Genomic DNA, 26242 nt, shown 5'->3' with positions numbered 1-26242 from the left:
TTTAGCTGTAACATATTGAATAGATTTTGTATAAGCTTAATTTCTTCATTTTTGAATTAAAAATACAAAGATTATTTTCTGAAGGTATAAAGCAGGTGTGGGAGGTTTCTGTATACTACAAACTCTACCAAATAACATGTGGAGACAAAGGAGAATGTGAGATACAAATCACTCCCCTCCATCTCATCAGCTGTTCATGTGACCTCTAAAGAACAATGTAAAAAATTGAGAACTCAGCTCAAAACAACAAAGGCACCATCACAATTTTACATTTTTTTCATCAAATAATATTTTACGGCCGTTTGATTTGACAGTGACCATTCAAGTCAAATGCTTTAGCATCATATACTCGTTTGGGTCCAAACATTCTCTTGGAGTAAAGGATAACTAGTTTCTTGCTGCTGTAAACCAAAAGACTGACAAAAGCCCCTAATTTTTTAATGAACCCTGTCCCAATCAATGGCACAATGTCTACTTGAATACTGATTTCATATTGAGATGCCTAACAGACATTGCTTCTAATCCAAACTAATCATTTGCTTTTAAAAAAGGATGTAGAAGTAAAATAAACTGTACTTTTAACAGTTCAATAGCAAATCTGCATCTATACTAATAGCTGTTTGACAAAATATAATCAACTATTAAAAACACTTTAATATAATGCTGATGTGGTAATATAAAAATAACCATATTATCTGACAGAAGAAAATTGAACCAGCCAATCTTATTAGATACAAGGAGACAAATAATTATTTCATAAGAAGAAATATTGGGGCATTAAATATGTTTTATCTCAAGACAGACTTATGAGAATTTTTTTTATATTTATGGTAAACAATATAACGAAGTAAAATTCAGGCAAAGTGTGCTTTAGGTAATTAGTATTTTCTTAGTTCCCACCCCCCACCCAACGAACACCATCCACATTGATTTATATCTGCTTTTCTCTCTCACCTTTGATAAAACACACAAGAAAATTAAACTTACCCTCTACTTGGCATAGAATCACTAAGAAAAAGATTCAAAGTTTAAACCATTTCCCACAGCCCAGAAAACTTTTCCTCTGGCCACTTTCTCAGATCAAGGGTGCAAACACTAAATAAAAGTATCATCAAGTTGAACTAAATTAACTAAATAAAACAAACGAGCACACCTGAAAAAGAGAGCAAACTTACATACAAAACACCTGAAATTAAAATACCAATTCTGAGCAGGTATTTATAAATACTGAAACTTATTTTGCCCCAAATAAAAAATACTGCAAATGAGGAACTGTTCCTAAGTACACATTATCTCCCTTTCATACAGCAAATGACACACGTGAAAGAGACGGGTAAGGACAACACTTGTCCCCTTTTTCCTTAGGGGTCACTCTTACTTTCACCTCAGACAACTGCCTTGGGAACCGTTAATACCACCCTGCAAGCCTGATGCATTAGGCCCTTTTCCTCCATTTTTGTAGTCAATAAAAGCATTTGTGTTGCTAAGTATATGACAGCCTGGTCAACCTAGTGAGTTCCAGGCCAAGGATTATTTAGAGAAATCATGTATCAAAACAAAACAAAACAAAACAAAAAAAACAACCAAGAACGAATATGAGCATTGATTCTTATAGGAATATTCTAAAAGCTAGGGTTAGATTCAGCAGTACCCCAGAAGATTTTAGGACACAAAGTCTACCTACAAAGGGAGGAAGTGAGGGGGAAAGGGGGGGGATTGTCTGAAGCCTCTTTCACATCATCCTCAGCCAGATTTAAAGAAAAGCCATGTTATTTTGCCTTTCAGTAACACACTGCTGGTGATAAAGATGCTCTGACAGATACTACTGCAAACCCAAGAAATAAAAAGGATTGTTTACACTTTGGCTGCTGCCCAAAGCAGGCATGGTATCTCTGACAAAATAGCTGAAGTTTTTGTTGACAATAAAACAGGTAGCAAACTGATAGAAAAACATATTCCAAATGTCCTAGCTTAATTTCATGTTGGTGTGTTTTACTAAATTCTGACAGTTATATACACAGTGGAAATCTTAAGCTATCAAATGGAGCTAGTAATATTTCCCATTGAAGCTGGCTTTCAAATTCATGCTTCACCAAGTGTTTTTAACCAAATATTGTTGGTAGAAAAGTGAATTTAGTTCCTTACATAAATAGATGGACTACTTAATTCCCATGCAAAGAGCAACTTAAAATTAAACTATGATATGCAATGAAGTGAGGGAAATTTAAAGGCAAGTATTCATGATGTTCACTCTTTTACACACACACACACACACACACACACGCACACACACAGCTTCTAGGTAATTTTCATCATTGTAATTAATTCTGTCCAAAGATAAAAAGGGTTTGAAGAGAACAAATGTTTAGCGCTGAAGAAGTAGTACATGACCATTCCTACAACTGCTCTGTCAAACCACTAAGAACCTGGGAAGAAGGGAGCAGTGGCCAAGAAGTGAAAGAAATGGGATGTAAAGGACATAACAATACTTCAGATAACATGAAATATATGACAAACAGTGTTTACAAGGCAGTCACTGAATAATCAGAATAGGCAGTCAGAAGAGTTCTGTTGCTGCAAACATAGTTAGTTACACATTATGCTCATCCGACTGAAGATTAGTGCATCTGAAACAAAGGGAAGAAAACATCTTTATGTTCCAGTACAGCGGCACTTGATTCAAGTGTTGCTCAGAGGTTTGTGTTGTTATAAATTAAACATGCTGCTGCCTCAGCAGCCAAAGGTATTAGGAAAAATGTTCATGTCACGGAATAAATAGAGAAGTCTTTTTCAAGCAAAAAATTATCTCACACCAATCCTGGAGGTCATCCACTCTAGACCTTGGCATAACCTAAACGAAAGACAGAAGTATTTTATAATTAGAAACTTTCTGCTGAAAGATTGAAGCCATACTTATTAAGTCTTACCTAAAGATTCTTATTACAGTCAAATGCTATTTACAGATATTGGTGACAACCTTTTTTTATCCCCCAAGGAACTGGGTCTCATGCATCCCAGGCTAGCCTCAAATTCTCTGTGCAGAAAGGATGAACTTAATTAAGCTTCTGATCCTGATGCCTCAACCCCACCTCCATGTTGAGATTACAGACATATGATGCCATACTCAGTATATGCAGTAATGAAGATGGAATCCAGGGCTTTCTGCATGCTGGACAAGCAGTCTACCAACTGAGTCAGATCTCCAGCCTCTGTCAAGGACAGCTTTCAAATAACGTTCTAAGTGAAATTTTAATAGAAGTGCCACTTAAATAAAATGGTCTTAACCATTTAAACAAAGTGGCAAACTGCTCTGGTCTCTTCTCAAGTTTGTCCAGTTTTTCCATCGAAGTTGTAAATACCACGTCCACTTCACCCCTTTAAAACAAGCTGAAATCACTATGAAAAATAGCAGAAACTTCTACTTATTCACCCAATTTCTAAAGAATGAAAGCTTATAGTCTACACCTAGCTATTACATTGCCAAGAATTTTGAGTTAAGAAAAACTAAGTAATCAGGTTGATATGAGGGTCCTAGGCATAAACTAGGTAATAATACAAGACACAATAGCTTCTCCTTGGCATAATATCTATATTCACATTCCTAGGAAAGCAAGAATACAACTATAATGGCATTTGTCAAATGTTTACTGTCTATAAGTATGTCTCCTGAAGGACTCTTGATAATACAGGAGATACATTCTTGTTGAAGACTGGCTCAGTTAAGTCCTTTTGGAAAATGTGTAATTCCTATAAAGCTTTCTCTTTAATTCAGGTGGCACTGCAGTGTTTGCTTAGTAAATAAACAATGAAAGCAACAGATGAGCAAAATACCTTAATTCTAAACATTTCATCCCAAAGCTGCTTATGCTTTTGAAGATACTACATTTATTTTAAAAAATATGAAGAACTTTTGTTGGTAAATTGTTCACTAGAAGTATTTCCAACTTCTATGCCTGAGAAACAATATACAAACCATTTTTAAGAAACATTAAAGGGAACGAGGACCCAGAAGTTAAGAAGTTGTCCTAGAACTGTGAATGATCTTCTAAGTACCCCTAAGAGCACCTACCCTTCTCCTGTTAGTGCACAGCATGACTGGATGTGCCATGGGTGGTCCTTAATTGAACTAAGGGTGAGGTATTTGGAGATTTCAGCTGCCGTCATGCACCCTTTCATATCCTGTTTATTTGCAAAGATGAGAACTGCAGCTTTCCTTAAATCCTGCAATTGACACAAAATATTGAAATGCCAAACTTGAGAACAATCATGAATCAAAGTACTATGTGAACCATCATAAAACAAAGTAAACTATGAAGTGAGAGTATAAGATATACCCTGCTAACTAATTATATTAAAACACACCTATTTGCAAAAAAATCTTATAGTAACATTTAATTGTAAAATAATCACATTTTAATGATTCATCCTAATAAAGTATATGTGTAAATCAAATAAATAAGTTATTTTTCTATTTTTGGATGAAAGTGGGAAGGTTGAAAAGAAAATAAACCTCAGGTTAAACACTAATTTAGCATTGTGTGATACTCTATGCAGGTGAGAACAAGGTAAACTTATTAGCCTTTACAGAACTTAAACTCAATGAATAGTGTTCACTGTGGCTTTATTTTGTTTTTAAGCAAAACAATCTGACATAACCTAACAAAACAGATCAACTGTGACAGACTTATACAGTGAAATAGTATCACTTCTGAAAGCAATGAACTTCATTCAGCTATGGGCATATTCTTCAGCTATGCACATAATAACATAGCTAAATCTCATGTTTACAGTGTTGGTGAGGGTGAATAATAGTGCAGCCACTATGGTAGACAGTGTGGAGTTCCCACAAAATACTAGAAATATAATACCATATGACCCAGTTATACCACTACTGGGTGTATACCTCAAGAACTCTTAAGCCAATAGGCCACACAGATACCAGCACATCCATTTTTATTGCTGCACTAATCATTAAAAGCACAAAATGGAAGTGGTCTATATGTCCATCAGTAACTGAATATAGAAAATGTGGTACATACACAATGAAAATTTTCAGCAAATAAGAAAAATGAAATCTGACTTTTTAAAGGACATGGATGAAGATTATAAAAGAAATAAGCCAGACTAAGAAAGCCAAGTGTATTTTCTCTCATATATGTGTTCTAGTTCTAAACTGGTGTGTGTGTGTGTGTGTGTGTGTGTGCGCGCGCGCGCATGCGCGTGCGCGCTCAGGAGGGTATTAAGGAAGAGATCTTAGGGGAGAAGAAAGGGAGGGAATTCATGTGGCCTGAAAGCAGACAGGAGGACAATTTGAAGAGGACTAAGGGGACCAGCAAGAAAATGCAAGGGCACAGAATCAATTCCCTGGGACTCATGGGGGCTCGCAGAGATCAGTGAGCCTGTAGAGGTCTCACGTAGGTCCTCTGCATTTGTTATGGCTGAGTAGCTTGGTGTTCTTGTGGGATTCACAATAGTGGGAGCAGGGGCTGTCTGCAACTCTTGCCTACTTGTGGGATCCTTTTTTTCCTACTGGGTTGTCTCGTCCAGCCTTGACGTGATGGTGTATCTAGTCTTATTGTAACGTGCTATGCTGTGTTTGGTTGATGTCCCTGGGAGGCCTGCTCTTTTTTGAAGAGAGACAGAGGTAGATCTGAGGAAAGGGGGAAGTGAGGAGAGAGACTTGGGGGAGGGGAAACTGCACTCAGGATGTAACATAAGAGAGATGAAAAAAACAGGCCTGTGCCACCAGTACTCATGAGGTAGAGGTAGACAGATCTCTGTGTGTTCAAGACTAGCCTGGTTTGCAGAGCTAGTTTCAGGACAGCCAAGGCTATACAGGGAAACCCTGTCTTGAAAAATGAAAATAAAAAAAGGGGTTATGTGTGTCAAGGGCTGATGAAAGCAGGTAGAGGGGCTTAAGAACAAAGTAAAATGACACACTGTATGAAAATACCATTAATACTACTTTGTATGCCAACTTATGAAATCAATTTTAAAACTCAAATGTGAAAAAAGTACAAGTCACAGAAAGATAAAATGGAATTTGGTGTTTTACATCTATGTACAGGAATAATAATCACTACATTAAGATTTGAGATACACCTGAGAAGGAAAGAAAATCAGACTGGAAAGACCTCACAATGCATTTCACACCTTATGTTAAATAGCACGTGCAAGAATGTTTTATTGTCTTTTTTTATATCTCAAATATTTATAATCAAGTTACCTAAATTTATTCATTAAAGTTATTTTTAAACTCTTGGCTGAAAGACATTTAAATTTTGTTGTCCCCCCACACACACTCCTAATATCAATTTATCAATTTTTTTTTAAAGCACGAATTAATAGTTTTAATTCTAAAAAAAAATAAAACAGCTTTTAACAGTTGTAGCAAACAAATCAACAGGCTTGAAAATATGCTATTTTGATTCAACTTAATATATAAAGTTTTGCTTAGGATGAAATGACCAACACTGTTTCACATTAATATTTGCATAAAACAAAACTAGTACATAGATAACTTATTTCATGTTTTAAAGACTTGCTTTCAAAATTTACCTCATGAGCCAACATTCTGTATAATTCTTCTTTTGTGATAGCCAGTCGTTCCCTGTCAATGCTATCGACAACAAGAATGATGAACTAGAAGACAAGTTTAAGATAAAGGAGGAGAGTTAGCAGCATGTCCGGTTTCCTGCAAAACCACTACTGCAGTGACAGTAGGTCTCACTCGGCAGCGTCACTAGTGCGTTTCCCAGAGGGAGCCTCACACCGAAGCACCGCAAGCAGGAACTCAAGGAAGCAACCTGCAGCTTCAGCAACTAAAACGCAAGACCAACCTAACTTTTTAAAGCTCCTGATTGTGGGTAATAAAAAGTAATAGTGGGGTTGGGGATTTAGCTCAGTGGTAGAGCGCTTGCCTAGCAAGCCCAAGGCCCTGGGTTCGGGCCTCAGCTCCGGAAAGAAAAAAAAAGTAATATTTATAGCAAAACTGGAATTTAATACTTTCATTAAACTTCAAAGTCTTCATTCTACCAACCATTTACACCAATGGGAGGCGAACGACCCTTTCACAGGGGGTGCATATCAGATATTTATATTACAATTCATAACAGTAGCAAAATTCCAGTTATGAAGCAGGAATGAAATAATTTGGTTGGGGGGGTCACCATAACATGAGGAACTGTATTGAAGGGATGCAGCATTAGGAAGGTTGAGAACCACTGAATTTTAGACAATTAATAATCAATTAATAATCATACTTCTTTATGTATAAAATCTTTTGCCTATTAAAGTTAATTTGACAGAAAAAGCATGTTTTTCAAAAATAACAAACAAGACATTTTTTACAGAAGGAATTTCAGCAATAAAAGCTCAAGAAGAAAGTGTGCTGAATGGTGCTAAGTTACAGGCACTGACGTTAATATGCGAAGATGTAGGTGGTATTAGAAAAAGGCAGGAAACTGGAGAATCTCTGTGTACGCATCTTTGACAGGGATAGGAGAGAGAGAGAGAGAGAGAGAGAGAGAGAGAGAGAGAGAGAGAGAGAGTCAGAGTCTAAAATAGGTACTAAACATTAAAAATACAAGCAAATAAAAACCTAAATAAAAGCAACTTTGTGAATTACAAACAAGAAAATAGTGAAAGAGCTATTAAACCAAATAATGTGCAAGAGAGAGTGTTCAAAACTCAGGGGAAACAGTGTCATCTCTCTTCTAGAACAGGAGAGTGATAAAAGCCTCGTTACAATAGAGGGGCTGGCAGCAACTTACAGGATAGCCACCCACAGTAATCTCAATATAAACTAGAAGGGCCTAGAAGGGGACAAAAGGAAGGGAGCATGGCACAGAACGGCAGACGATTGGCAAGTAACTGGTTTAATGAGAGGAAGCTATCAGGAATTAAGCCCTGAAACTCCTTACATTACAATGGAGATATTCACTTTGGGAGGCCATCTCAAAGCAAAGAATTTCCTCAATGCAAGACTTCAGGGGTGAACAGTTATGAGTGAAACATCACCTCATGAAATCTTTTCCTGGAATCTAAGTCTGCAAATGTAACTAACAGACCATGCTGGTGTTTTGCAATAAATTCTTTGTGGTAACTGAGATATACTTATAGCAATGGTTTACAAAGAACATTTATTGCTAATAGCATCAGTAATGATATATATCTGTTTGGACCAAGGTTAAGCCTTGATTGTCAGCAAATCAAAAACTACCCCTTGGGTTAGGGATTTAGCTCAGTGGTAGAGCGCTTGCCTAGCAAGCACAAGGCCCTGGGTTCCGTCCTCAGCTCCAATAACAACAACCCAACAACCCAACAAAAAAAAAACACAAAAAAACTACCCCTTGAAGTGCTTTAAGTGAGCTCGGTTCAGCTTGAGTTGTCTTTAACCTATTTGTGTATAAGAACGGCCTTTCTTCACAGCTGGAATCAACTGTAGGCTTTGACAATGAACTTTGAAAAAGGACCTGTTACCTGAGTATACTAAAACGCTGTTATTCTCCAGTAGTATTTTACCATACACGTATATCCAGCTGCCTTAAAACCATATTTGTTTACCAGCCACTTCTGTGCTGCCCAAGCCCCACGAAGAAGACAGTTCAGTGCCATTACAAGTGTTGCATACTGGCAAAATGCCAGTTTGGCTCATGCACTACACTGGACTAGCACACACTGTAAATACAGATCCAAAAAGTGTTCTTGTATTTTATTTTACTTTAAAAGGCAACTTGTGCACCAAAAATTCTTTGCATTATACTCTTTCAGTTCCATTTTTATAAAATGTCATTTTAGAAAATATGATTTCTTAGCTGTACCTCCTTACAAAGAAAGCTTACATGTGTAACTGCACACGATTATTCAAAGTGATAAAAACTAAAAAACCCTGTATAGGCATTAAAACAAATCTGCCTCTAGACAGACATACAAGTGAAGATAATATGGATATATTCCCCAAGCTAATACTGAACTAATAAGTGTTTATTAGAAAAAGAAAACAACACCCTGGAAGGCTCCCTGGCTTAGAAACTGCTTTGCTGTGGCGCTCTGCAGACACACTTGTTTGCAGAATTTCCCATGCACTGCCCTCTCAGGGCTCATTAGAGACCAACACATTCATCTCTACAGATGATGCTCCCATGTCCCTTAGTCACTCAAGTGTGGGCTTACATGACTTCTCCAATAATCAACACTGGGAACCCATTCTCTTGTGCAATGAAATTTGCAGAAGTAAATATTCTTAGGTGGCTTCTCTTGATTAACTCCTCTATTTACTTTACTTTTAACACAAGCAATTTCTTTTCATGTTTCAAAATACTCAATAAATATATAATAAAAAATTCAATGTTCTTTGCCTTTTTCTATCCCAGAGGAAAAAGTATAAAAATAACCTCTAAATTATAGCAATGGCTGGGGATGGCCTGCACATTATTTTGCACATTAATTACATCAGAAAATCTGGGATGTTATTTGAAAAATTATGCTTAAAATATTTTATGCCGTCCCTCATCAGATACTTGTGGGAAGATTCATTATTCAGCCACTGTCACATTTCTCCAATCCATGGAGCACTGAGAACACCACTGTGAGGATGGACTGAGCCAGCCAGAGGAAATGCTCAGCTGAGAAGGATCTTGGCCATGCATGGTATTGCACACCTATAGTCCCAGCCCTTAGGAGGAAGAGAATCGACAGGATTGGTGTAAGCTAGCTCCAGGCTAGCCTGAGCTGCACAGCAGGTTCTGACAGCCAGGCACATTTTACATGTATATAATCCATTGACTTTAGTAAAACAGGTTTATTGCAATGTTTTCATTGACTATCCCATCCCTTTGTAGGGGAAAAATGCAAGCACTCTCTTGGATCTTACTCCTAAACTCCCCTCTGTACAAATCTCCATAGTGAGATACCGCTGTGAACAGAACACAGTCTTTAGCACTCCTTTTACCTGCCTTTTTCTTCCATGATGAAATCTGAATTCCTTATTAAAAGCAACTGCTAACATGCTTCATTACAGCCTAGCCATCTTCTATGCTGATTCTTAGAAAATTTTTAAATTAAAATTCAAAGGTAATTTTGGCATACCTCTGTGTTTGAATAATAGGTGTTCCAGGATGACCGCAAGGACTCTTGACCACCAATATCCCACATAAGAAAATGAGTGTTCTTCACAACTATTTCTTCAACATTGCTTCCTATGGTTGGAGAAGTATGAACTACTTCATTCATTAAGCTGTTGAAAGACACCATTGAAAACTCTTTTGTAAATCTTGAGAACCCCAAGCACGTTTTATCTTTATGTTTTTAAGAGAAGTCAACCTTTCCTATTTAACCAATCATAATAATCATTAACACAAAAAAGAAAAGCTTGAGACTTCCTGTACAAATAAAGATGTAAACACAGTGCAACCCCTGAAGAAATGTTTTCTGCTTTTTAATGAAATGAATTGCAGGCCTAACACAGAGATGGGAACACAGTGGTGTGTGTTTGAATGTCTGTGGGCAAAATGCCAATATGACCAGTTACTGTATCAGAACCAATGTTCCATCCTGAAAGCGCAATTTCTGGATAACAAAGACAACAATACTTACAAAGTAGCAATAACTCAGTAATATTCTATGCATTCATTTTGCGTAATGTCTATGTAAGCAAGGTGAGAGTTCAGCCCTAAAAACTAGTTTAGGCTTACCAACCTATAGTCTTAAGGTCACAGACAAATAGAAATTTTACTTAATTTGAACTATATCTAGGATATTGATTCTCATATCACTTGTATTATCTTAGCAATTGTTTAAATACTTTATTCAAAATGCATATACTTGTTGATAACATTCCATGATACACTTATAATTTTTCTCCTGAGTTTTATATGTTATGTGTTTGACACTGTGTACAAGACTCTTACCAAAGATGAGGCGTTTCAGAGATATCTGAGCTTCATATTAAAGGCTAAATGATATTAAAATACATTTTGGCCAATGAATGAAGACATACTACAGAAAAATAATGACAACTCTGAAGCAATAACATATAAGGAGCTGCCTGTTAGCAAATGTGTCAGTTAAGCACTGAGCAAGTGAGCATCTTTGGCAAGCTGAAGGCTAACAATACTGCTTTTTATCCCCACCCTCTTCTTCTGTAGTGCTAGCAATTTATCCCAGTGTCTTGTAGGGAATTGTTCTGTTGAGATATAAGCCAGCCAGAAACAAATGGGCTTTAAACGCAAGACGAGGAAGGGAAGGGTGAGATCCATATAACAGTGCCAAGTACTGTGTGACTATTTGTTAAAATGCTCTGGGTATGTAAATCCATTTCCACAGCTTAAATGTCTTTGGCCCTGAAAGAATGGGAAATCCTCGGACAGTAGATTCATGAGGTGTTAACATTTACTGATGATGAGCCTTAATGTATTTCTGAGAATTTCAAGCCTCTCCCTTTTGAAAGCTACTAAAATAGTATTTTGACGGCCATCACTTCAGACAAGTCCGGCTCTGTTAAACAATCCCAAACCTCTTAGGGGAGAGCAGTGTCCCAGAGACAGAGCTCTGTTTACACAGGGCTCCTTCGGGAAGCATTAAGTAAGAGTCATCTTATCACCTCACCCCAGGATAATCTGCACTTTAGTTTAATATTAAAGTCCATCTTCCTTGGGAAGCCACAAGGAGAGTACTTGGTGGAGGCTTTAGTGAGCCTAAGACATTTTATTTTACTTTTTTATTTGGTAAAATAGAAAAGGTTACACATCTAAGCCTAACTGTTGTATTATTAAAAGTGAGAAGATTGGTATCTCAAAGTTTTTCAGCAACTATTAAGTAAGCATCAATACTTACAACTGATACAGAATTGTGGTTTTCCCGGCATTATCCAGTCCCACAATGATTACTTTGTGCTCTAAACAAAGAAAACAAGTCATGAACATTTATACTATTGCATGCACGCACTCTACAGTAAGGTTTCCCACAGAGATGATTATAACTGAGACTCATCTGTTAAGCACCCACTACTGTAGGATTATATGCGGAAACTTTATGCAAGTAAGGACCTGCCATGAGTGAAACAATCCACTACAGTGTTTTCTATGGAGTTCTCCTGTAAAGGTGTTTAGACTGGTTAGCTAGAAAAAGAGACTATGGTCACTTATGAGTGGAGGCAGGATCGCTCAAATACAAATCTGATATTATGACTTAAACTGTAAGTGTAAAATGTTGGTTCTACATAGCTGCACAATGTCTGGTATTCAAATTGGCTTTAAGTTGTTTTAATATAAGCAAATTTTCCTACCCACATGTACCAACATTTTTGCCTTCCATTTTTACGATGATGTTTACTGCTGAAAGCTGCAATGCTCTTTCCATTAGCAGACAGAATTTTATTTTTACATTAATTGGCAGAAGTAAAAGCAATTACTTAGCCTTCAATGGTTTTTATTGAAACATGTTTTATGTAATCATTCAAAGTAGATGTTTCTGCTGACACTGTCCAACAAAAGCCTTTCCCCTTCTGATGACAGGCACTAAATAACCATTCTCTTATAGGCAGTTATTAGGCCTAATTATTCTGTTAAGTGGTATGTATTTTGAAATCTGTTTTGAATGTATAATAGAAAATCCCCCCACATCTATTCAGAGTATGTTCAAAATTCCTCTCTCTTGGGAAATGGGGTTCAACAAGCCCCCACCACTAGCTGAGAAGCTATTGATAGTTGATGACTCCTGGGGAGAGGGATATTCAGTTTTCCTTAGGGCGTGGCTCCTGGTAGCCACCCATGTTCCAGTGAATGGCCCCACAGTCAATAATATGTGAGCAGCACAAACAGGGCTTGGTAGGTGAGGGAGGAGAGAGACAAAAAGACGGGTGGGGGGAAGTGAAGGGGGAGGGAAGAAGGAGATGAGAGGGAAGGAAGAAGGGCAGAAGGAAGAGGGGGAAGAGAAAGGGAGGGAGTTGAGGGGATCTGGGGGTACACGTGGGGAAAAATGGGGAGGAGTTGGGGGGCGAATGTGATCAAAAGACATTGTATGTTTGCATGTATGACATTTTCCAAGCACAAGATACACATAAAAATCCCCCTCTCCAGCACAAAATGCTTAGGAGCTCCTACAGTGCTTCAGCAGGGCAGGGAGGGAAGCTCCACAGGGACACAGGGGAGACACTTCTTTCACTAGCTGCTGCTTCTCTCTCCTGTGCACCACTGGAGTGAGCTCTTCCCTTGCCGTTCCCACCACTTCCCTGTCTCTTCCCTTGGGGATGGGTAGCCGGGGGACCTCTGACTAAGGACTCCAGAGACATTTCTACTCTCATCAGATTAGAAAATAGTTTAAAGGTTGATGATGTCAGGTATGAGCCAAGAATGTAGGTCCGCTACTCTTAAACACCATTAAATGTGTAACCGTCAGTCTGAAAGACAATATAAGATATGTTTAAAAGAGGGAAAAAATGTGTTTCCTCTCTGACCCACATCTTCACCTTGACAAATTTTCTCAAGTTTCCACAAAGACAAATAATGCTCAAGAATGACTGCAGAGTTTCACTAGCAAGACCTTGGAAACACCTAGACATTAGTAGGCAACCACATTTAGCTTACAGATATAAGAAACATTAAATGAGTCTTTTCTACCAAATACTATAAAACGTGTTTATGACAAGGAATTTAAATCTTTGTATCTCCCAGCCTTGACCTTGTAAGACTTTTATGCAGATGTTTTAACGCCCTTCCCGATGTGCCCCCCAAAGTAAAACCTTTGTTCGCACAAAGGCCCTGCACTTGGATTGGAGTGGCAGAACCTTCCCCTTCATTTCCTTTGCACCAGGTCTTTTAAAGACCATGATGTCAGACCCTCAAACAACAGGGAAAAAACAGGGTCCCCACCCCATCAGAATTAAAACTAAGTGCATATCTCTGAGTGCTTGCTTTCTGAAGTGCACCCTCTTGATGAAGAGGGAGGTTTGGACTGGTGGAAGACACTTCAGTTGGAATGGTGGTCTCTTTCTTTAAGACCCCAAACTTGCTTCTAACACAGAAAAACAATATAACAACACAGTTCGTAGCCTAAGAGGCCTTTCCATTTCTCTGTGGAGGCTGCTCCCACTTTTTTCCCAGGGAACTCTGGAGGAGGGAGGAGGGAGGAGGGAGGAGGGAGGAGGGAGGAGGGAGAAATAATTAGATAGATAGAGGGGAGAGAAACAGAAACACAGGAGAGCCTCAGGAGGGCCTGGATCAATATCCACCAGCCCCTTCTGTTTCTTCAAAAGGGATTTCTATAGGAAACCTGCCAATGGGTTGAACAAAAGACCTCCCCCTCCCACAGCCAAGTGCAGACCGTTCCAATCACCTGGTAACCTCGCGTGTGGCCAAGCAATCCTCTAATGTAGTCCTGCTGGGTAAAGCAAGCTCAGATTTCACTAGGAAACATCTGTGGGCCTCCACAACTTCTGTGGGTCTCCACAAGAAGAGAAGGATGTAATAATATCTAGCACTGTGGTGATATGCTCATTACTTAAGCAAAAAGAACCAGCGTAGCACCAACCTGTAAGCTTGGCACTCAGGAGGTTCCTAAATTCAAGACTAGTCTGAGCTACATAAATAAAATCTGCCTTAAAGTAAAGCAAAGAAAAGAGAAATGAGACTGCCCATATGGTGCTCAATACTGGTAACATTTCACTTTAGAGCCCTGATTCCAATGATAAACTCTAATGAGCATCAAATTACTGCTAATATGGTTTTTTAAAGCCTTAACAGTGCATCGACCAACAAAAAGATGTAGCACAATTTGTAGACAAGTTGCAATGATAAACTTCTCTGTCTTCCAATGATGTATTTATCAGAAAGAACTATCTGTAGTCTATCACAGGACAAGTAGACAGTGGAAAGGCTATTTTCATGCTGGCAAAAGCTGCTTTGTAGAACAACAACAGAATGATTATAACTGACTTAATTTCCCTTCTGTGACTGTTGGTTTGAATTCCCTAGCTTCTAACAGAACCAACCTTGATGCACTCCATTGGTTTGTTGTTCCTTAAAAAATAAGAACAAGAGCACTCTTCATCAACAGAGGCGCAAGCAGACTGCTTGGCACCAAGCATTTCCATCTTTTTAACAGCCTAGGTCTAGAGACCTCGGGTAACTGCAGCAGTGGGAAAACAGCCACTGGCACGGCAGAACCTGGTTGAACAGAACTCCTGCTCAGTGAAGAGAATGGACAGCACCACCAGATGGTTCACTGTTGAAGCAACTTGGGGTAACTGCAACTATTTTTAAACCATTTTGTATTATATTTGTACACTGTGAAGATGTGTCTTTGCCAAGGCGCCTTCTGACTGCTTTAATACAGAGCTGAATGGCCAATAGCTAGGCAGAAGAGGATAGGCGGGATTTCTGGGGAGAGAAAGGAAGAGGAGGAGGGCATTTCACCCACAGACTTGGTCTTGTCTTACTGAGGAAAGGTCACGTGTCAGAATGTAGATTAATAAAAACAGGTTAATTTAAGCTATAAGAACTAGTTGGGGAAAAGCATAAGCTCTTTGATAATAATAAGCTTCCATGTCGTTATTTGGAGGGTGGCGATCCAAAGATAAAGCTTACTACAGGTGAGGATCACAGTATTAAAGGCCTGATGTTTACATGCATAAATAATGTATCATTTTGAAATTTGGTCTCCAAGTGAACTGAGGGAAAGAGACTGGTGCTGGACAGGGTATAGACTTCAAACACTAAGGTTTTATCTTTCAGATCCCCTTCTCTTTACTTTATAGGGAACTCTGGCAATTAAAACAAAGCACATAATTTCAGCTCTTTCCTAGGATGAAGGTATGCATGATATCCTTCAGATAAAGTAGCCTAACTACTCATGAAAACTGTCACCAACAACCTAAATCTACACATATGACCAACAGGAAGGACTGTCCTCTGAAAAAGTATAAAGTGATACAGTTTAGTTAAGATCTTAGCTCTGAAGAAGTATCAATACCATCTAGACAACAAGAATGAAAGCAGGCTCAAAGGCCAGCTACTAAAGGCCACGTTCAGGAGGCCATTTGCCCTGTTATGTAACTGCACCTCTCCCTCCAACTGCCTGCTATGCTTAAGAGATACTAAGTTTGTCAATGGCTAAACAATTCAAATCACATATACTAATTAGTGAAGTTTTTACCATTCAAAGAGCCATGAAGAAAAGGGAGAAAGTGGTGTGAGTGTGTGTATAGAGAATCTACTTCTTCTAAGGAAAACCAAAAACAACAAAACAAACCAACCCTGAATGCATTGTCCCTGTGCAATGCTTCAATTAATAAGCCAAGAAGCTTCTTAAAAGGTGCCCTTGATGGTGTGGTCTGCTTCCAGTCAATTCACTGACTGAGCTACTTCTGTGTAGAGCATGTCTATGTCTATGTACTATGTTATGTCTAAGAGGGACCCCAGGCTTGAAAATATGACAACACTTGTTCTATACTGCTGTCTTTTGGTTGGGCAAAATCAATAGGCCACACACATACAATTCATGTGTAGGAAACAAACAAAATCAACTGAACTCTTTGTCAGAGACACTTTCCGTGATGTAGCTTAACTATTAGTAATATTCCTCATTTGTGCCATAGTAAACTACAGTAAATGTTGAAAGGTATTTATAAATATGTAGCTGTTACTAAAGCAGTAACTGTTAGTATCTGTTGACCAAGGAGGTTAAAAAGAAGAAAAAAAAACAATAAAAGAAAATGAGAAGGAATCAATCCCCAAAGTCAAAATTGCTGCCAACCTGATGGGACATTAATGTCATTTAATGTAAATGAATGTAATTTAATGCCATTTTGACCTCAGTGTAGGGAGTAGAGATCTCTATTTCAGTAGACTTTAGATATCTCAAGTTGTGCTGAGACATTTAAAAACTCCATCTGGTGTTGGGGATTTAGCTCAGTGGTAGAGAGCTTGCCTGGCAAGCACAAGGCCCTGGGTTCGATCCTCACATTAAAATTCCATATTGTTAAAACATTATAAATTTCTTTTTAATGTATACGGGAAATTTCATGACACATAGCCTGCTACCTTCTAGGTATAAATGGCTGTATCAATACCATGACTACAGGAAGTTTTACATGAATTAAATATGTAAACCACCATATAACCAAGCTAATTAAAATATCAGATGTGGTGATACAGCACACGTGGAATAGTCACACCACAGAATATACCTGAATTACTGCAAAGGCTAGAGGCTCTTTTGCTTCGCTGCCTAGTTCTCCAGCCTCTCCCAATCCCAGCCCATGTATCGAGTCCATCTGATGACTAGACAGTCATCAGATGACTTGGGAGTCAATGTACCATGTCAATCTGATGATTCAACACTTACCTCAAGAGTCCTGAAGGTAAACACTTGCAAAATCCCATCAGTACAAAACACCATGAGAACAAAGTAACAAGAGAGTGAGCTATGTATCTCTTGAAAAGCAAGAGCTGAACCCAACTTTCAGCTAAGAAAAGCAAGGTCAGTAATAAAAAAGTAAACTCTTAAGTGGTTTATCTTTTTTATTTTTATTTTTGAACACAAAGTCTCCTATAGCCCTTGCTGGCCTTAAACTATGTAGACTAGGCTGGCCTCAAATTCAGAGATCTACCTGACTCTCTCTGCCTCTGAGTGCTGAGATTAAAGTTGTGTGCCACTATGCCCTCCTATGTTTAATGCATATTTTAGAAATTAATATTCATAATTATCTTGTGACAAAATGCCATCACTCTCATTTTACTGATGAAGGAACTAGGTGTACTGGCTGGTTTTGTGTGTCAACTCGACACAGGCTAGAGCCATCAGAGAGAAAGGGGCCTGAGTTGAGGAAAGGCTTCCTTGAGATCCAGCTATAAGGCATTTTCTCACTTAGTGATCAGTGGGGGGATAGGGGGAGCAGCCCATGATGGGTGGTGCCATACCTGGGCTGATAGTCCCAGATTCTGTAAGAAAGCAGGCTAAGCAAGTTATGTGAACCTAGCCAGTATGGCCTCTGTCTGCATCAGCTCCCTCCGAGGATACTGCCCTATTGGAGCTCTTGTCTGACGCCCTTCGGGGATGAACAGCAATGTGGAAGTAGAAGCCAAATAAATCCTTTATCCTCCAACTTGAATTTCGGTCATGGTGTTTCGTCACAGTAATACAAACCCTAAGACACTAGGCCTCAGGCTATATAGCCTTCCCAACATCATACTACTGGGAAGGAAAGATGGTCTTAGCTGGCATTTGAATCCAGGGACAGGGCTCTAGATAATGTACTGTCTTATTGGTTAGCTTTGAACTCTATATATCAAGTAGCAGTATGGAGACAAATTAAAGTTTACACCTTTAAAAAAAAAAAACAAAAAAAACCCGTCATACATTAAATGCTTAAAATGAGTACAAAATCTCTATGGACATTAAAAACACATAGTTTGTCTAAGGAAAAAGATAATCATGCTATGCATCTTATCTTCTCCTTGACTTAATAGTATAAAAACATACTTTATCAGTAATAAACTACAAGTCCGAGTATGATGCCTTCCTAGTATGATGATTCCCCACTTTAGCCAAGATGTGAGTCTTAACCATACTTTAACGGTAAAAAATAGTTCATCAGGTAGAGAAAAACAAGCTTCTGATAGAGAAAAGAACTAAATACAGGCAGAGCAGCATCAAAGACTGAGAAGGTCCTCCAAAGAACTAAATATACAGGCAGAGCAGCATCAAAGACTGAGAAGGTCCTTCAAAGAACTAAATATACAGGCAGAGCAGCATCAAAGACTGAGAAGGTCCTTCAAAGAACTAAATATACAGGCAGAGCAACAACAAAGACTGAGAAGGTCCTCCATAGTAACAAACTGCTATGACTGAAGTGTCTGCAGAGATAATGGAGATGTGTTTCTTCAACTCACTGAACAAATGTAATAATAAGACTTCAGACCTGTAGTTTACAAGCTGCCCACCAGAAAGCTGGAAGGCTTATGTTCAAGGGCACAAGCATCTAACCCATGTGTTTTTAAGCTTGTTCTGAGCAGTACTACAGTTGAAAAATAATTTACTCCTTGACTCAGAACATTACCTTTAATACCTGAGGTGGATTCTGAGTATTTGTATTTTAGAAAATTCATTTCTTTTTAAACTAATTACTGTTCTTCACTAAATATGCATCCATAATGACTCATGCAGTTGAGAAAACATGGAATTAGAAACTGAAAATGTAAACTATGTGAGTACAAAAATGTGAATAACTCAAATTTAAGAAGCTTAGTAAGTTTCAAAAGAAAAATGTAAAAGAAAAAGTAGATTCAAAAGAGCTAATTTGTTGTAAAGTAAAAAATGAAGGAAAATGATGAAAGCAACAAGAAAAAGAAAGAAAGAGCCAGGATACACAAAGAGAAAGAAGACAAATGTCACCTGATGTCTTACCAGGAAGAAAAAATCAGCAGCTGTAGTCCACACACCAAGGAAAAAATAACTGGCCAAAGATGCTGTTATCAGCAAACATGTATTTTACAAATACAAACAAAGACATTTAAGGTAAGAGACTGTCATCAATACAAATAAGATGAACAAATAGATAAGTTTATCCTTCTCTTAACTTTACTGCATATAGGAGTTGAGTTGCACAGCAAACACTATGCCACCATATCCTTGGAGATTTATTAAATATGCAGATATATCAGGAGTCACAATCCAGCAGCATAAAGACAAGGGGCAGGTGCAACTGAGTTGCAAATGTGTGCATTCTACAGGCAATGTGGCATTTGCTGTCTTAGTTCACAGCACCAAGAATCTATGTTGCACTCTCTAGGAGGGTGTCATAAAAATACTGTAAAAAGGAAGAGATAGAAAGTCAAGAAAGGAATTCTTTTACAAAAAAGTCACTTAACTCTTTAAGTAGAAAAGAACAGTGCAACCCCCACCAGCAGCCAAGCAAAGGAAACACAGTCACCAGTGAAGAGGCAGACCTCAGCATATACATAAACAAATGCTACAGTTTAACAGGACAAGTTTCACAGCAGGCTCAAAAAACACAGCAGTGTGCTCTTATGTAAGAGATACACATGAAAACACAAAAGGTCTGAACAAGATTGAGGCAACCTTAATCTCAGGAACATTCACAAAGGATTATACAAGTATGGAATACAAGTTTCCTCTCCAAAGGTACATGGACCCCAAGAGATAACAGAAGCATCATTACTCTCAATAAATGTGAAAAAAAAAAAAAAAAAGAAACCTTAAGGTTTTTACCACACTAGGAAACAAGATTATGCTATCAAAAACAAACAGACCCAAAAATCAGAACTAAAATTATGTGCAAACTAGGCAACAAACATTGATATCCAGTCAAAAAAGAAATCACACAAAAATGTAAAATACTTCAAATTGAATAAATGAAATACAACATATCAAAAGAAGTGGCTACATAATAACCAAAGGGACAGTTTCAACTCTGAGATGCTTATATTTGACATGTCCTTCAGGATCTGGTAATAAAAGACAAACCCAAAGTAGGTAGAAAGAAGGAAATAATTAGTAGTTTAAGTTGGAAATTCCACCCTTATTTACATCACAACACAAATAAATTGAAGTCTATCACAGACATTAACACAACAGGCAACATTTCTGGAGGAAAGGAACATGTATCTTGAAGTTACCAAAAGCAAAGAGCCATTACAAATACCTTGAGAGAGCTGGATTGACAGAATAGTTTAAAAGTTTTTTAAATGGGTAAAGAATCTAAACTGTCTACAAATAGCAAGTAAGGACATGAAAAATGGCATGGCCAACTCTCACCAGAATGACTAAAATTAAAGGCTGATGCCATCAATTGCTGGTAAGGACATGGAACACTGCTGCCAAGAGTATAAAGAGAATGTAGCAACTTAAGAAAATAAGAGCAGTTTACTTGTTCTTTGGCTTAGAAACTGCTATTTCACATACCGACTCTACGAGAAGGGGAAATGTCTATAACATTTCTGAGAGGAGTGGCTCAGAGTGGAGCTTTACTTAGCCCTCATTAGGCCCTGAGTTCTATGCCCTGGACCACAGGGCTGACTGTCTTTCTACTACTCATAGCGTTTAACTCATCAGGATATAAGGGAAAAGTCACAAGACAGTCATGGAGAACACGTTCAATGCGAAAAGCTGTTTGAAACTATGTCGAAACATGAACTAAAACAATATCAAAGAGTCACAAGAGCCTTCACAAAAACATGCCACCAGAATGCTAAGAATATATTTGCTGAACCAAAATATTCAACAGGAAGACTGGAAGACAAAGGAAATAACCTAAGACTAGAACCCAGTCCCCAATAAGAAAATGTTTATGTGTATCTTTTGACAGTCACTTTAGCATACACTGACAATAGAATATACAGAAAACAGAGGAATAAACCCTAAAAATAAATAAATTCCCTAGGACCAAAAAAGGTACATCTTTAAATTGAAAAATTCCTGAGAGCCCACAGGAATGAATGAAAAAACAGACATACATGGAATTATATCTTTTTGACACTTAAAATTACCAGAGATAGAGACAATTCTAAAAAAAAAAAAAAACCTACAAGAGAGAGAAAAATAAATCAAGATGCTACTGCTACAGTTTTACTTAGCAATAGTGGAAGGTGGAGATCAAGGCAATGTCTTTAAAATTCTAAAAGAAATGTTTTCCAATTCATAGCTAAATTGGTTATAAGTCAAAAGTAAAGATAAGTGATACATCTCCAGGCATCTGAAATTGAAAAAAAATTACAATTTATAGATGCCCTTTTTGGTGGAGTGCAAACAGAGTTTCTCTCTTTCCATAACCTTGGCTGTCCCTGAACTCAGTATGTAGACCAGGTTGGCCTTGAACTCACACAGATCTGGCTGTCTCTGCCTCCCAAGTGCTGGGATTAAAGGTGTGCACCATCATGCTCAGCTAAATTTGTATACTTTTAAAAGGAAGACATAGTGTAAGTAGAGAAAATCACTAACATGGCAGCAAAGACAAGCCCAGAACAGCTATGTACCAAAGATGCCAAAAGGAAGCCAAAGCATCTGCTGGGTGTGAGGCAGGCAAAACAGGAGAGCCAAGCTTTGCACACTGCAGAATCTCTCAGCCAATGAAAGGAAAACTAAGATGACCTGTGATTTTCACTCTAGTAACAAACTGAAGGAAAAACAGTAAGACAATTAGAGCAAACTGTCGCTAAGGATAACCACATTTTATCACCACAATAATGACAACTCAGGGTGTAGAACAAACCAAAGGTCTGTAACACTGGGATGGAGGAAGGGAAACAGGCAGTGCCTTTTCCTCCTCTACCAGAAGAGGAGAAATGATCATGGCTAAAATTCCCAGCTAGACATACTATTCAACATGAATACAGCACTGGAGAGAAATGCTGAGAGCTGAAAGATGGATTCATACATTAAGACTTCAGCATTATTTCACTTTAAAGTATAACCTATATGCTACTACTATACAAAATTTTATGATGAATGAAATAAAAGAAAACAAACAAACAAAAAGGCAAACACTAACACCCAAAGGAAGTATATTTTGCCAGGTACTGTGAATATAACAGTGAGTAAGAAAAAGTTCATGCCTTAGGGAGATTACTTCTACTGAGTGAACAAAACAACAGAGAAGTTTATAATACAATTACAAACAGTGATAAACATTACCCGGAAACCAGTAATTAAACAGTTAATGCTAGGCAAGAAGTATGTTGCTTCTGGTAAATCTGTCAAGGAATGACTCTAACTAGTGAGTCTCTTTATGTATTTATTTTTTGATTTTTGTGACAGGGTTTCTCTGTGTAACAGTCCTGACTGTCCGGAACTCGATTTGTAGACCAGGCTAGCCTCAAACTCACCTGCCTTCACCTCCTGAGTGCTGGGATTAATAACTAGTGAGTCTTGATCAGAAATCTGAATGAAATTAAGGACTGGACTTTTCAAAAGTAGGCTACAAATACACTCTAGGAGACTAGTAGGGAACACACATCAAAATCTAGATGAAAATCTAGAATTAAAGCAGAATTAGCCCAAAGGAAAGGGTTATAACACCAGCCAGAAGAAAAAGCAACACTTATCAATACTGATTGCGTCCAGGTGGACAACATGCAATTTGCTAATGAGAACAAAATGTGTTAGATAACAAAATAAGTTATTGCTTTTGGGGCTATGAAAATGATTAAATGATTAAAGCTTTATTTGTCTTTTTGGCTAAACAAAAATCTGATGACAGGTACGTACAGTCAAAAAAGACCAGGCCTATGGATCTTAGAAAATTTTTTAAATGTAAGTTAAAAAAACAAAATAAAAAACCTTCAAAACTTTGACAGCTTAAGCATAATACACACACAAGCATTTATTTTATAAAAACACAAATGAACAGCCACAGGTTATTTCCTCCAATGATAATTTATCAACCTTCTATAACAAATCAAACAATACAAAGTTCCATTAGACAATGCACGGTTTAGTAAACTTATCCCCAGGAAGATATCTCACATGAAAGGATGCTTGGAGCTCTTCAGAAAGCACAAAACCAAGGTAAGAGTGAGGACTTACTGAAGGAAAGACAGGAAAGAAGTCTGTAGGCTACTGTTGGCTCTTTCACACTGGCCTCGCCTTACAACCATTGCCACTGATGGCCACCCTACCCCATTCTAACTTATCCAGTAGAGTGAAGACTTGGACAGATTATTCCAATTGTCAACGCTAACTGGGCACCACTAAATAAGAAATGTACAATGGGAAAAAAGGAAAATGCCAACACTGGTAACATTTGTTTATACAGAAATTCCAGACTACTAAATGAATCTGATCCCATTATTCCACCTCAGGGAAAACACCTAAGGAGCACAGTCTTCACGGGTTCCCACTGCCTTCTTATTCAGTATACCGTCTTGGTCAGCATGTAAGAACCTCAGTGATACCTGGCTACTGCTCCAATCTCATCAAGTGAACTACAACTGTACAGCCTAATTAAACTATGCTCAGTCTCTTTAGGTGTATCCAACTTTTTCCTCTCTTCTCATACTTTAGCCCATCTGCCTTCACCGATATGCCCAGTTCTACTTAGTTTACCTTGCATTTGTCCCAAACTCACACCCATCACCAAGTCCAGGTGTATCCTACCCTGAAAGGCTTTGAGGAACCACCTGATAATGATCACGTGCTTCCCTGGCACCATCATGCCACACTTAGAAATATCTATAAGCAATTTCCTCCACTAATTCTTGCATGTTCTGCGAGCACAGGGTAGGCATCTTGTCTGTTCTTAATCTCTGTAGTTACTGTGTCTACTTTGGAGGACTGGTTTACTGACTAAGTGTAATTGATCATGAATGAGCATAAAGTGATGTAACCACTAGTTCCAATTTTCACCAGGAAGGATAAAGACATTTCAAGTAGTAAGGGGGCTATGGAAGCTCAAACAATTATGTAAAGATGGATGTGGACCACATGAAGGTTTTTATCATCTTCGATGATTGCCCTCTTACTTTTCCCCCTTTCTAGGCTGCTTATGGCTCCTCTAATGGACAGACATAAATAACAGCAACAACCAGACTATAATGGGAGAATCAACGCTTTGATCATTTTTATTGCTTAGGCTAGGGAGTGGTGATATCATTGTGTAATTTATTTGTATTTACACAAATTTAATTGTGTAATCAATATATAATAAAACTATATCTTGAAATATTCCTTGACATGGTACATTTACAAGCTTTAGAAAATGTTAAGTTGCTAGAAGAAAGTCTTACATTTATGGGTAACACTGCTAGAAGCTGAACTCTGGACACTTTGAAGTCTCTTAAAAGGGTATTTATTGGTGGCATTTGCAGACATACACACATTAGTGTGCTTGCATGTATTCATACTCATAAGCTTGAAAAGGGCTTTTTTAAAAATCAACCCACAGAACAAGTTAACTAAAGTCATTTACATTCACTTCATGGTTTAAATCCACAAAACAGATAAGCACCTTAATGGTAAGAAATTAGTACTATTAAAACAAAACTAGTTTATAAATCACGCCCTACAAAATGAAACAAATGGAAAAAAAGCAAAACAAAACTGGTCAAAATTCTCCGAAACCATTCTGTAACAAGAATGCCCAAGACTTTATCACTGGGCCCCATTTCTGTCTGGTACTAACTCTTCTCGAGACATCATTCTGACTCAGAACAGGTTTTACAACTTCTAGGTATTTCCTGACCTGTTCTAGAATAATTACGGCCACGTAACATCTTACACATAGCCGAAAGCATTTAGTTGTTTTTGTTTTTTTTTGTTTTTTTTCCAACGCCTACGGGGGTGGAGGGAGCTATGCCTGTGTGTGAAATTTTCAGAAACCTGTACACCTGAATACTCACTCCTGAGTCAGACGTCGGAGCCAAGTCAGACAACGTGGAGGTGCACTGGCTTACACAAGAGGAAGGTAAACAGTGCAAAACTAGTGTTTCGAGTTAAAGAAAAGGAAAGTTTTGGGCTCTTGTGGAGACACTTTCCTACGGCTAACCAGACCTAAGGCTGGTTCACTGAGGAGGAAAAGGCCCGCAAACAGAATGCAGGAATCTGTTTCCACCTTGCTAGGCTAAAATCCGCACACGCATGGGATTCCCGGCCACCAGGTGCCTCCGCTGCCCGGGCTCCCAGTCCCCAGATCCGAGTTCTACCCTGAGCCGGGTCCAGATCTCAATCTGGACTTCCCGGCGCCGCGTCCGCCAACCCGCCGGCCTCACCTTGGTTACAGAAAAGGCTCCACAATTTAGCGAAGATCAGCCCCATCACGAGCCCCGGGCGGGACGGGCTCCTGGGCAGCACTCGGCGGCAGGTGCCGCGGCGCCCGCGGTGGAGCCGAGGTGAAGCCGAGCCGGAGCCGCGGAGCCTCGGAGTCCCGCGAAGCTCTGGTCCTCCGCGGAGCCGGGAACCGCCGCAGACTCCTTTGTTCGCAGCGCGCTGAGCCCAGCCCCGACCCGTAGACGCTCCGTCTGCGCCCACCTACCCAGCACAGCCTCAACCGGCCGCGAGCCCCGCCCCCGTCCCGCCTCCCCACCTCATCCCGGGACCACCCATCGCCGGAAGGTGGGCACGTGACGTCGGCGCGCTGACGTCAGCTGGCGCTCGGACGTGGCGGGTCCTCCCTGTGCTCTTCCGGTGGGTGTCCCGCGGGCCGGTTGGCGTCAGCGGGGGCCGGGGTAGCGGAGCTGGGGATTTCCTCGGCGCGCGCTCCCTCTGCTTGTCACTCTAAAGAAACGCGGAC

The 26242-nt window shown here is 38.9% G+C and overlaps 1 protein-coding gene across 1 annotated transcript; it reads right to left on the bottom strand.

Moving 5' to 3' along the window:
- Positions 1-26004, bottom strand: Arl5b (ADP ribosylation factor like GTPase 5B). Its single transcript, XM_036188380.1, has 6 exons — positions 25722-26004; positions 11836-11896; positions 10090-10237; positions 6559-6642; positions 4070-4221; positions 1-2851 (listed from the first exon to the last, which is right to left on the bottom strand). Exons 1-6 carry the CDS (start codon positions 25765-25767, stop codon positions 2803-2805), a joined length of 540 nt encoding a protein of 179 aa, XP_036044273.1. The 5' UTR covers positions 25768-26004; the 3' UTR covers positions 1-2802.
- Positions 26005-26242: the final 238 nt, after the last annotated feature.

This window comes from Onychomys torridus, chromosome 5, assembly GCF_903995425.1.
Source record: "Onychomys torridus chromosome 5, mOncTor1.1, whole genome shotgun sequence".
NCBI lineage: Eukaryota > Metazoa > Chordata > Mammalia > Rodentia > Cricetidae > Onychomys > Onychomys torridus.
The sequence above is the reverse complement of the archived record's forward strand: the minus strand, read 5'-3'. Positions and strand labels throughout refer to the sequence as shown.

Bases quoted from the DNA above. Each gene is read 5' to 3' on its own strand.
- Arl5b (XM_036188380.1), bottom strand. From the start codon at position 25,767: ATGGGGCTGATCTTCGCTAAATTGTGGAGCCTTTTCTGTAACCAAG. The intron at 4,222-6,558 runs GTAAATTTTGAA...TGTCAATTGCAG, and splicing joins ACAGAATGTTGGCTCATGAG to GATTTAAGGAAAGCTGCAGT. The intron at 2,852-4,069 runs GTAGGTGCTCTT...TCTTTCGTTTAG, and splicing joins TGTGCACTAACAGGAGAAGG to GTTATGCCAAGGTCTAGAGT.